This window comes from Anomaloglossus baeobatrachus, chromosome 1, assembly GCF_048569485.1.
Source record: "Anomaloglossus baeobatrachus isolate aAnoBae1 chromosome 1, aAnoBae1.hap1, whole genome shotgun sequence".
Classification (NCBI taxonomy): Eukaryota; Metazoa; Chordata; class Amphibia; order Anura; family Aromobatidae; genus Anomaloglossus; species Anomaloglossus baeobatrachus.
The window spans coordinates 183,999,375-184,011,738 of NC_134353.1; the positions used below are offsets into that span (position 1 = coordinate 183,999,375).

The window sequence follows — 12,364 nt, forward strand, 5'->3', positions numbered from 1 at the left end:
CCTTGTATTTAGCCCAAATATAAATAATTAAAAAAAAAAAAAACGACGTGGGGCCCCCCCCCCCATTTTTGATAGCAAGCTAGGGTAAAGCAGACGGTTGCAACCTGTAGACCACAGCTGGCAGCTTCACCTTGGCTGGTGATCCAATTTGGAGGTCACCTCAGGCTGTTATCTATAATTATTTAGAAATAATAATAATAATAATAATAATAATAAAAAAAAAAAAAAAATGTGGGCTCAGGGGAAGGACATTTCCCTCCGATCTGAAATGATCAAACATTTCAGATCGGAGGGAAATTAATGCAGAGCCGGCGGCGGTTTTCGGTGCGCTTCGGCACCATTTTGAATGTTCCGGGGGGGGTAGGGTGGTGGGGGAACTCTCCGGTACCGGAGGCCTTGGTGGCACTAGGGGTTTATATTTCTTTCTCATCTGACATGTTTGATCACGTCAGATGAAAAAGAAATCCGTTTTACCAGCCACTTCTTTTTTTTTTTTATGTGATCGTCGGTATACGGTGTATACCGGCGATCACATTATCGGGGTCCAAAAAATCCACCCCGATTCATAATCTGGGGGGTCTCAGCTAACCCCGGTAGCTGAACCCCCCGAGATTTTCGGTCGCTGGGGGGCGCTACAGGCTTTTTTCAGACCGCCGCTTTAAAGCGGCGGAACAGAATAAGTACCCTGTTTTTCAAACGCTTTAAGTCATACGGCTGTCGTTATGAGATTAAATATTACAAGTTAATTGAGCTTTGTTGTTCCTTTATGCACAACGTTCTTGAAGTCTCTTCACAGAATTTCAATTGGGTTGTGGTCTGGACTTTCACTGGGCACTGAAGACCTTGATTCCTTTCTTTTTTGACCATTCTGAAGTAGATTTGCACTTGGTTTACTGTCCTGTTGCATGACCCAATTTTAGCCAAGCTTTAGTTTGAAGATAGATGCCTCATGTTTTACTCTAGAACACAATGGTGAACAGAAGAGTTCATGGTCACTTAATAACTACAAGTTACCAGGTACCATGGATACCTAACAAATGATCACCCCCTCCACCAGTATGGATGGCAGTTGGCGTGAGGAATTTGTGCAAATATGCACAGTTTAGTTTTGTCAATTGTGGTGCAGGATATTAAGACTAGTGATGAGTGGACCCAGACTGTAACAGTCCAGATCTGCGTGGCTTCAAAGATACCCGGGTGCCAGACCCGGGTCCGGGATTCCAGGTGTTTGATCCGGAACGCTAGAAATTAAAGAAAAAAAAAAAATAAAGGAATAATAAATATGAAGCGAGTGCTTCATACTTACCGAGGCTCCGTTGCAGCTGTAAACTGCTCTTGCGGCCTATCCTTCACTTCCTGGGCCGCTCATCATTGGTCATACATATGCACGGCTTTCCCCGCCCAACGGCCATCCTGGCATCTGTGATTGGTTGCAGTTATACGCGCCCCCACCCTGTGTGACAGCGTCTGCCTGCAACCAATCACAGGAGTTTTGACATGACACTAGTCAGGTATTGATAATGTTTTTAACTTCAGTAGGTTAGGGACTGTCTCAGATGGGTACACCTTGACGAGGTGAGACAGCTTCTTACCTTTTTGCAAAAATGTATATACTAAGTACCCTGTTATTAAGCAGTTGCAGTTTATTTATTTATAGTCAGGGTATTTTTCATGCAATTTTTCTCTTTGGTTTTTTTCTAGTCTTAAGGCTGCAATTCACATGCTTACTGTTGTATGTTTACTGAACATTGTTTCAGCTCAGTTTTTTGGTGTTTTTTGTATGTTATCTTGCTTTGTTGCAAGTTGGGGGCGCAGCCCTCCTAATACTGAGACTGAACAACTAATTGCGTCTCACTTTGCTGTGTATTTAATCTGGGAACAGCTGACCACTTGCCACCATTCATATTGGAGTTTTGACATGACACTAGTCAGGTATTGATAATGTTTTTAACTTCAGTAGGTTAGGGACTGTCTCAGATGGGTACACCTTGACGAGGTGAGACAGCTTCTTACCTTTTTGCAAAAATGTATACACTAAGTACCCTGTTATTAAGCACTTGTAGTTTATTTATTTATAGTCAGGGTATTTTTCATGCAATTTTTCTCTTTGGTTTTTTTCCAATCACAGGAGTTGTCTGCAGGTCAGTATCCTAGTATAAAAATAAACAATTATGATATCCAGCATAGCTAAAACATATGGCTACAGTGTGCAGCCCCCAGCCCTGCGCTTATCTAGGCTGTGTATCAAAATAAGAGGAACCGTATGCGGCTTTTATTAACTTATTTAAATAAATAATTAAAAAAAAAACAAAAAACAAACAAAAACAAAAAAAAAAACGTGTGGTCCCCCCAAATTTGATATACAGCCATGATAAAGCCCGACAGCTGAGCGCTGGTACTCAGACTGGGGAGGCCTATGATTATTAGGTCCCCCAGCCTAAAAATAGCAACCTGTAGCTGCCAGATATTGTCACATCCATTAGAGGTGACAAACTCGGCACTTTACCGGGCTGTTCCCAATTGCCCTGATTCGGTGGCAATCGAGATAATGAGGGGTTAATAACAGTTCACAACTGTCATCAAGCCAAAATTAGTGTTGGCAAGGGGTCTATGAGACCCTCGTCACTAATCCTATAAGTAAAAAGAACTACACCTCGCACTGACTGACAGCTGGTTCTAAACCTGAGTGAGCCATCAGTCAGCGTGAGGGGTGCGGTTACGACTGCAGGTCTTGATACATAAAGTGGTGATTGAACCCTGATGACAAACCCAAACGCAGGTGGAAGGAATAATGTTAATTTCCTCCTGTTAGCAGGCTTTGATGTGTAGGTGCCAGGCAAGCCTCAAAAGCCATTATGTTACATGCACAAGCTGCGTTTTTTTGCCACATTTTTTGGTGCTGTTTTGTGGTCAGAAAGTTCTCATTTTTTACTTCCCAGCAAAGTCTATGAGAATTCAGATTTGCTATGCGCATGTTGCAGTTTTTTTGTCTGCTGATATTGATAAAGTCTGACAAAATAAACAGCATGTTCTTCTTCATGCGTTTTTGGCACACTTCTACTGAAAAAAACGCATCAAATCAGAATTGACAAAAATGCAGCATCACTACAAGCGTTTTTTATTTTACATTTCCAGGCTGCTTTTTACAGCCTGCAGTTTGTGCATGTAGTCATAGTCAGTTCAAAAGATATAGCCCAGGGGTTCCTATCACACTGGGAAAAGGTTTGTGGTATGGCTGTATCTTTTCAACGGAATATGACTTAGATGTGGTTCCCTAAAAAAAAAAAAATAGGCCCATGTACTTTACAGGCAAAGGTGATATTTGAGTTACTTTGTTTTCATTGGACCACCATTGTTAAGTCTTGATTTACACTATCCTACCCACTTGCAGCCCCGATAAAAGTTTATGTATGCCTATTCACAAGTTATGTGCGTTTATTGTTATATTGTCCTGTTTTACACAAACAAATTTGATATCTACTCTTGCCACTTTGATAGATTTATTTATCTGACAACCACTTTATTTCATGCATATCACACTCCTTGTTCTTCTGTTTTGTATACTGTTATGAAGTTTGTGCATAAGTCCCGTTGGCACATTCAGTTATGCCAACTAGGATTAATCAGAATGGTGTTAGAATATCATCATTAAGAAAAAAAATCCACTATGTAGGAGAAGAGGGAGGAGCTAGAGTCAGAGGGAGGAGCCAGAGTCAGAGGGAGGAGCCAGAGTCAGAGGGAGGAGCCAGAGTCAGAGGGAGGAGCCAGAGTCAGAGGGAAGAGCTAGGAGCTAGATGCAGAGGGAAGAGCTAGAGGCAGAGGGAGGAGCCAGAGGGAGGAGCTAGAGGCAGAGCTCTTCTCTCCCCCTTCTATCTAGATAGAATCTAATCGGTAGTTATAAGACCACATTATTATTTTGGCAATAACTAAGGCTACATGCGCACGCTGAAGTTTTAACTGCACCCAAACTAACAAAAACTGCAACCAAAACTGCATTTTGTCACAGAGAGCCTAGAAATGTTAAAAAAAAACCTTAATATGATGATGCGTAACTAATCATATGCTAAATAGTTACACGTCAAATTTATGTATGAGATATCCAAGATGATTTTCTATAAAATGAAGGTAGTCTGACATTTGAAGCTATAGTGCATGGTAAGCATATGGAGCATGAAAGTCAAAAGCTCAAAACACACTCATCAGTGTAGACAGATATACACATATCGTACAAAGTGCTACATTTTTGACTAAACTACATTTAACATGACATGTCACAAAGTAACAACACTGCATAAATTCTTACCTGTACTGCCATCAAATCCTCCAACAGCATATAACAGTCCATTGAGGACTGCGGCCCCTAGAGTGCTTCTCCTGTCCTGCATGTTTGCCACGCTTATCCATTGGTCCTTCACTGGGTCATATGAATCTACTGTACGAACTCTGAGCGAGCCATTGAATCCGCCAACAGCAAACACATGTCCGTTCATGTACACCACACCTAGGAGTACAGAAACTATTACATTTCTAGTATATTTTCAAGTATTTCTCCCACTTGTAGTAAAACTGGCAAATCATTAGCTCTATTATCTTAGAATGGATAACAGTATCCTTTTTGCATTTTTTACTTTTCAGTTTATTCAGCTCTCATCGATAGATCAGTGGTTCAGTGTGCCCAAACTCTAAATTATCTAAACTTTCTAAGTAGATTTAATTTTAAAAAATGTTGCTTTACCATGCACTCACCACTCCAAGTAATGTAGACCAGTTTGCGTTTGACCAGCAGTCACGAGTAGTGATGGGGAAACGCAGACTGTAAAAGTCTGGATGCGTGCGGGATACCTAGTATCCGTGGACTGACCCAGAGCCCAAAGTTCCCCGAGTAACTATCCGGATAAATAAAAAAAAAAAAAACAGTATAAAAAGGAAAAAGAAAGCAAATAGGAAGAAAGCAGGTGCGTTATAGGTACCAGTCTCCCGTGCAGCTGTAACACTATTTCTGGGGCCGCTCATTATCCTCATGTATATGCACTGCTTTCTCCGCCCAACAGCAGATCTGGCATCTGTGATTGGTTGCTGTCAGACCGCACCTCCAAGCTGTGTGACAGCGTGTTTGACTACTTAGAATCACACGTGCTGTGTGAGTCTATTGCAGTGTATAAATAAATAAAACAATTGGCTTAGGGTCCCCATATATTACGATACCTACCAAAGATAAAGCACATGGCTATAAGCTGCAGAACCCAACAGTGTGCTTATCCTGGCTGTGTATCAAAATAAGAGGGACCTTATGCATATTATTTAAGTAAATAATTTAAAAAAAAAAAACTTTTTTGTGGCCCCCCAGTTTTGATACCCAGCCATGATAAAGCTTACAGCTCGCGGCTGGTATCGCCCAGGCTGGGGAGGTCTATGGTCATTGGGCCATTCCCTCGCCTAAAAATAGCCCAGGCTGCAGCTGAGCAACTGTTGCAACCATTAGATGTGATTATTTTGGCACTTTACAAGGCTCATCCCGATTGCCCTGGTGCGGGGGTAATATGAGGCATTAATGACAGCTCACAGCTGCCACTAAGCCCTAGATTAGTAATAAGAGGCATCTATGAGACCCACCATTACTAATCTGTAAATGAAAAAAAAAAAAATAAACACAAACAACGAAAAAATCCTTTATTTGAAATAAAATACAAAATAAAAAAAAAACACCCTAATTCACTGAAAAGGACAAAAATGTAACGAAAAGAACTCACCAGAAAATAAGCCAGCTGCCAACTCAGGTCAAAATGGAAAATGAACTTGCAGGAAGCAGCCAGCCCCCCATGATAAAGGTGTGGGGCCAGCTGCATCCTGCGAGTGCTTTTGACATTTTGACCGAAGCTGGCTGGTGGCTTTTTTTTTCAGATGAGTTTTTTTCTTTGAATTTTTGTCTTTTTTGGTGAATTATTTTGAATATAGTGTAGAGACTCGTAAGCGTGGGGACCCTTAACGTTTGGGTTACGAGCTTATGAATTTTGGCCAAATATGGACCAATACCTCACATCATCATTTTACTGTATATCATTTTTATTGCACAATTTTTCGCAGAATGCAGCCGGGCCCTTTTGGGCGTCTGTCCTGTGTGTTAGTTAACTTATATAGTGATGGGCAGATCGCCTGATCTAATAGAAGGGCGTCATCAATACTCTGTAAGCCAGACACTGTGCATTGCACATACCTGTGTGAATGGTGCCCTATGCAAAACCTTATTAGTGTGCATGTTTAATTCCAGTAACAACCCTTTCTATGAGTTGGTAGGCTGAGAGTGGCTGTCTCATTGGGATTCTGCACCTGTGTTACCCGCACCTTTATCATGAGGGGCTGGCTGTATCGTGCAAGTGCATTTGCCATTTTGACCTGAGTTGGCTGGTGGCGCTTTTTTTCTGGTGTTTTGGTTTTTTGTTTTTTTTTTTTTAACAAAAAAACACCCTCTTTCATCCCTTTATTGTTCTTGCGTAATTCACAAGACACTGACTGAGCAGCACTGGTGAGCGTTTGTCACTCAGTTTATCTGTGGTCATAGCTGGAGGTTCCCATGGTAACCCACCTGTGACAACCGCAGGCAAACTGACCTTAGGTGACTTCATTAAACTGAGTGACCTCTCCTCAGGTGAGGTCACTGAGTTCACAGACCTGCAGCTCCTGGCAAAAAAACCTGTTTTTTTTTGCCAAGAGATGCAGATTTGGTACTGAAATGTATACACCATATCATTGCACCCACACTGCATCTCCTGGGGGGAAAAAAAAGTTGCATCAAAACTGCATCATAACACATTTGGTTTTGATGTGACTTATTTTTGCCAGGAGATGCAGATTTGGTGCAGGAATTTGGTGTATAAATTTCAGCACCAATTCCACAAAAAATGCAGGAGATGCAAATTTGGTGGTGAAATGTCTGTACCAAATTGGCATCTCCTGGCAGAAAACTGCACCTTAACAGCGTAAAAACTGTTTTTGTGCATTTTTTTTTTTTTTTTACAAGAGATGCAGATTTGGTGCTATAATTTAAACACCAAATTCGGGCACCAAAATTTGAATTTCCTGGCAACACATTTTAATCAAAACCGCATGCGTTATGATGCAGTTTTTTGCCAGGAGACACAGATTGGGTGCAGGAATATGGTGTATAATTTTCAGCACCAAATCTGCATCTCTCGGCAAAAAAAAAAACCCCCAGCGGTTTTCTGCCAAGAAATGCAGGCCTGTGAACTAAGTGACCTCACTTCAGGTGAAGTCAGAGTTTAATGAGGTTACCTAAAGGTGGGGTACTGTGGGAACCTCCAGTTGTAACCGCAAATAAACTGAGTGATGTCACCGCTCATCGCTGCGGCTCAGTCAGTCTCTGCCTGAAGTGACAGGCCGCTGTGACTTCAGTATGTATGTAGCAGAGCCAGAATAGTCATGGGACCTCGTGTGGATTACGTCAGAACTGGTTGTTTGGGGTTAATGAGGGTATTTTATTTCAAATAAAGGATTTTTTCGGTGTGTGTGTTTTTTTCTTTTCACTTACAAATCAGTAATGGGGGGAGGGTCTGAGACGTCTCCCACCACTAATCTAGAGCTTACTGGCACCTGTAAGCTGTTATTAACCATTGATATTACCCTAATTGCCACAGCACCAGCACAATTGGGATAAGCAGGGTAAAGTGCCGGGATTGTCGCATCTAATGGATGCGACAATTCTGAACGGCTGCAGACTGCAATTTTTAGGCACCAACAACTATGGGCCTCAACAGCCTGAGAATATCAGCCCCCGGCTGTTGGCTTTATCATAACTGGGTATCAAAATTTGGGGGACCGCACGCTGGTTTTTAAAATTATTTCTTTAAATTACTTCTAGAAAAAAAAAAGCTGCATGGGGTCCCTCTTATTTTAATACACAGGCAAGATAAGCACACGGCTGGGGGCTTCATCCTGTAGCTGTGTGCTGGGTATCATAATATCGGAGGACCTTATGCCAATTTTTTTATTTAATGTATTTATTTTTACACAACTATAGACATGCCCACAGTGTCTGTGATTTCAAGCAGTCCTACACACCGTCACACAGGGTGAGGGCATGGCCTGATTGCAACCAATCACAGACGCCAGGACTGCCGGTGGGTGAGGGAAGCAGTGCTTATGTATGAGTATAATGAATGGCCCCCTGGAAGTAATGTTACAGCCGTGCGAAGACTGGTAAGTATAACGCTCCTGATCTAATCCTCCTAGCTCTCTCTTTCTACCACCATTTTAAAGTGAATGATTCGGGTCCCCATAGACTTATACGGGGATCAGTGTCCGGGCAGTTATCTGGGAACCAGGATTTTTTTTTTTTTTTAAATTCTGGATATCTGCGTGTTCGCCCAAAACTAGTCACGCATCTACAGAGCATGTGCACGCCTTCTAGCCTTTCCCCTATGTAATACATTTTCCTTCTCTGTGTGGAAAACCGCATACATACATACATATACAACACTTCATATTTCTCATATAGTACCAAATACATTACAATCCTACACAACAGATGAAACTCGATCCTGCAATGTAAACTCCCCAGTATTTCTGATACAGCTGTCACGCATTGGCAATGTTTTAAGTTATGTCAAGAAGGAGGACAAACCTGATCTACACCTCCTTGACGGCAGTTCTGCCACTTGGTGCCACTGTTCCTCTTTGAAATCATAGCACTCCACACTGCGGATGGCCTTGGGAGCCTGGCCACCAACCACGACCATTAACTGCAGGGAAAGAATGAAATTCAATTACAAATGTCTCGTGTTATTCACATGGTAACCTAACTGCAGAACAATTATCTTGCATACATTAACAAGTAATTCTTTATAATCATTATGAAACACTATTTTGATATGCTAAATTATACATTTTCTATATCTAAGCAACGCCACATACAAAGTCCACCTATGCGATACAGATAAATAAGATACAGAAAGTTCGATTTACTGCATTATCACCATCACAGCAGCGCCCTCCTGTGGAGACCAATGAAATAGCTTTGTTGAGTTCTTATGGACGTTGAGCTGGTATAATTATTTATTTTACTCACTTATATCGCACTTTACAGACATGATCATGCAAAAATATACCATTTTTGCTGTTGTGTCTATAGGGAACCGTCACATGGACTCTGATCTGCAGTCAGCGTGTTACTGCGCTGGAGAAGCTGAACAGAGTGGTGGTATGTAGCTTTTTTAACATATAAGTTGTTCTTTCTATGTTGAAAACTCATGTGGGCGGTCCTGTTCAGTGATTGACAGCCTTTCTTCTAAAACTGTGCATACAGGGATAGCTGTTAATCATGACATGTAATCACTTACTTCCCTCCTAAGCATGGAAGGAAGAGTGATGACATACTATGCCGCTCATCTACTCGAAGATGGGGTGTACAATCTGACAGATTCCCTATTACATATACAATATTTTTATTTCCCGCACAACACTCAGGTATCACGTAACTGCGTATTCCGGAGCACAATACACAATATCCTTTTGTAGTAATGACAAGTAATTATACACTGAGAACACAGTCCCCTTGCTGGAATATGACCTAATCTATTCTCCCACACTGTTACTCATCCTTTCCCACCCTAGAATCCCCGCTCTATGTAGGTGTTCTGCGCATCACTGCCATCTGAGAGGGGTGAGAGATCTGTGAATTCCTCCCATTCTCAGCAGCCTTGCATGTACTGTATATTGTTCAATATTCATCTGATAAGTAAAGCTGGCCACATTCTAAGTTACCAGGAGGTGTAGCATTGCTGGCCAGCCATTACCCGAGAATATGCCGATCATAGTTCAAGGTAATTAGAGTCACAGCTTTGTCGGATATTAATCAGACTATTTCACAAAAGGTTTGGAGGCTCCTTAGCCACTTAGTTTGTTGCAAATAATGTCCTGTGGACTGAGCCAGTAACCAAAGCAGGATCTTTTTTTTTTTCTAGAAACCCTTCGACACTTGGAACTTTGCCAACACCAATATTTGTTCTGTAATCTATAGTTTGGTTAGCAAGGCATGTTTTCTGGCAGTCTCCCTGCCAAAGAACAGACACAGACCTGAGGCCACATCACAGAGAAAAAAAAAAAATCTGTCCGGCACACTGCAGGGGTCCCGCTGGGTAAGTGGCACTGGAGTTTATCTGTGTCCATTTAGGGATACTATTTTTTTCCTTGTAAAATGAGCTCAACTGTCCAGCAGATAAAATAGATTTTTAAAGAATTCCTAGAAAAACTGGATTCCCTAGGCACTATGTATGTTGTGAATGGTGCATTTGTTTAAATACATACTAATTGCAGTCTTCTCTATTTCCAAGTGTTTTTCCCATCCGCTTCTCATCCAAATTATGGCAATTCAGCTTTTCTAGTTCACATAGCATCACCTGTGTTGACCGGTAGTTGCTTTTGCAGTGGAAGCCTATGAGGTTCACATTGAAGCAGTCATAGGCTTATGCCTGCTCTACACGAGTCGATCTCTCGTGCGATAGCACGAGCGATCGTACCCGCCCCCATCGTTTGTGCGTCACGCTGCCCGTGGCGCACAAACTCGTTTAACACCTGTCACACATACTGACCTGCTGAGCGACCTTGCTGTGGGCGACGAACGTCCACTTCCTGAAGTGGGAGGGACGTTCGGCGTCACAGCGACGTCACACAGTCACCGGCCAATAGAAGCGGAGGGTCGGAGATGAGCGGGATGTAAACATCCCGCCCACCTCCTTCCTTCCATATAGCCGGCGGGAGCCGCGGGACGCAGGTAAGATCTGTTCATCGCTCCCGTGGTGTCACACGGAGTGACGTGTGCTACACGGGAATGATGAACAACCGGCGCCATGTTAATTAAACAATTTTATACAACTGAGCGACGAGTACACGACTCACGATTTGTGAGCGATACTGCGTCGCTCAGAGGTGTCACACAAGACGACGTCCTGCGCTATGCCGGATGTGCGTCACGAAAACCGTGACCCCGATGACATATCGCACGATAGCTCGTCTTGTGTAAAACCCGCATTACACTCAGGAAGCAACTTCTAGTCCACACAAGCCACTGTGTGAGCCGGCTAGTCTGAATCGTGATCACGTGGTTCAGAAAAGATCACCGGACCGAACATCACAGTGATCAGTATATAAACACATCCACACTGTCACAATACTGTGTGCACTCTGCTTTGGCAGAGCTGTATCAGTCACCTGATTATGTTGTCGGCATTTCCCAGAGGAGCTTATCCTTCCATGCCTTGTTCCCAGGAGCTCACCACGTTATCAGGACATTCCCTCCATCATCACACTGCCAGTAATAGGCCTGCTCTGCAGCATGCTGGTCTGGTTCCTGTAAGTGCTCTAGATTCTGTCCATTACCTCTCCAGACCTTTCCTGAACTACTCCCTGTCTCCCATCTCCTCTGTTTTGCCTTACCTTCTGTGCCCTGCTCCTGCTCGTTGTCCCGTCCCTGTGCCCCCTCCTTTGGTTTGCTCTCCCGGTTACCGACCTCTGGCTTGTCCCAGACCCTGACTACGCCTCCTCCCTTGTACTGCGCTCCCTCTCTCGGCTCTGACCCGATTAAGGCCATGTCTCACTAAGCAACATCGCTGCTGAGGCATGACTTTTGGGACGCAACAGCGATCTTGCTAGCGATGTTGCTGTGTGTGACATCCAGCAACAACCTGGCCATTGCCGTGAGGTCGCCGATCGTTGCTGAATGTCCTGGACCATTTTTTAGTTGTTGTTCTCCCGCTGTGAAGCACACATCGCTGTGTGTGACAGCGACAGAGCAACAACTAAATGTGCAGCGAGCAGGGAGCCGGCTTCTGCGGACGCTGGTAACCAATGTAAATATCAGGTAACCAAAAGCCCTTTCCTTGGTTACCCAATATTTACCTTCGTTCCCAGCGTCCGCAGCTCTCGCGCTGTCAGTGCCGGCTCCCTGCTCCCTGCACACATAGCCAGACTACATATCGGGTAATTAACCCGATGTGTACTCTGGCTAGGAGTGCAGGGAGCCAGCGCTAAGCGGTGTGCACTGGTAACCAAGGTAAATATCGGGTTGGTTACCTGATATTTACCTTAGTTACCAAGCGCAGCATCGCTTCCACGCGTCGCTGGGGGCTGGTCACTGGTTGCTGGTGAGATCTTCCTGTTTGACAGCTCACCAGCAACCCGTGTAGCGACGCTCCAGCGATCCCTGCTAGGTCAGGTTGCTGGTGGGATCGCTGGAGCGTCGCTCAGTGTGACGGTACCTTTAGTACGACCCCTCTTAGCAACCATTCAGTTGCATAGGACGCACTGTGCCTGGGCTCCCTCTAGTGGTTGTTCTCGTTACAGACAGATCTGA

The 12,364-nt window shown here is 43.5% G+C and overlaps 1 protein-coding gene across 2 annotated transcripts in view; it reads right to left on the reverse strand.

The window, feature by feature from the left end:
* The window catches only part of KLHL2 (kelch like family member 2), a 268,283-nt gene that overhangs the window by 17,245 nt on the left and 238,674 nt on the right, over nt 1–12,364 (reverse strand). For both annotated transcript variants that reach the window (XM_075347338.1, XM_075347331.1), the window contains 2 exons: nt 8,639–8,756; nt 4,304–4,501 (listed from right to left, as the gene is read on the reverse strand). In XM_075347338.1, coding sequence (XP_075203453.1) covers nt 4,304–4,501; nt 8,639–8,756 — 316 coding nt within the window. The remainder of the gene's footprint in view (nt 1–4,303; nt 4,502–8,638; nt 8,757–12,364) is intronic.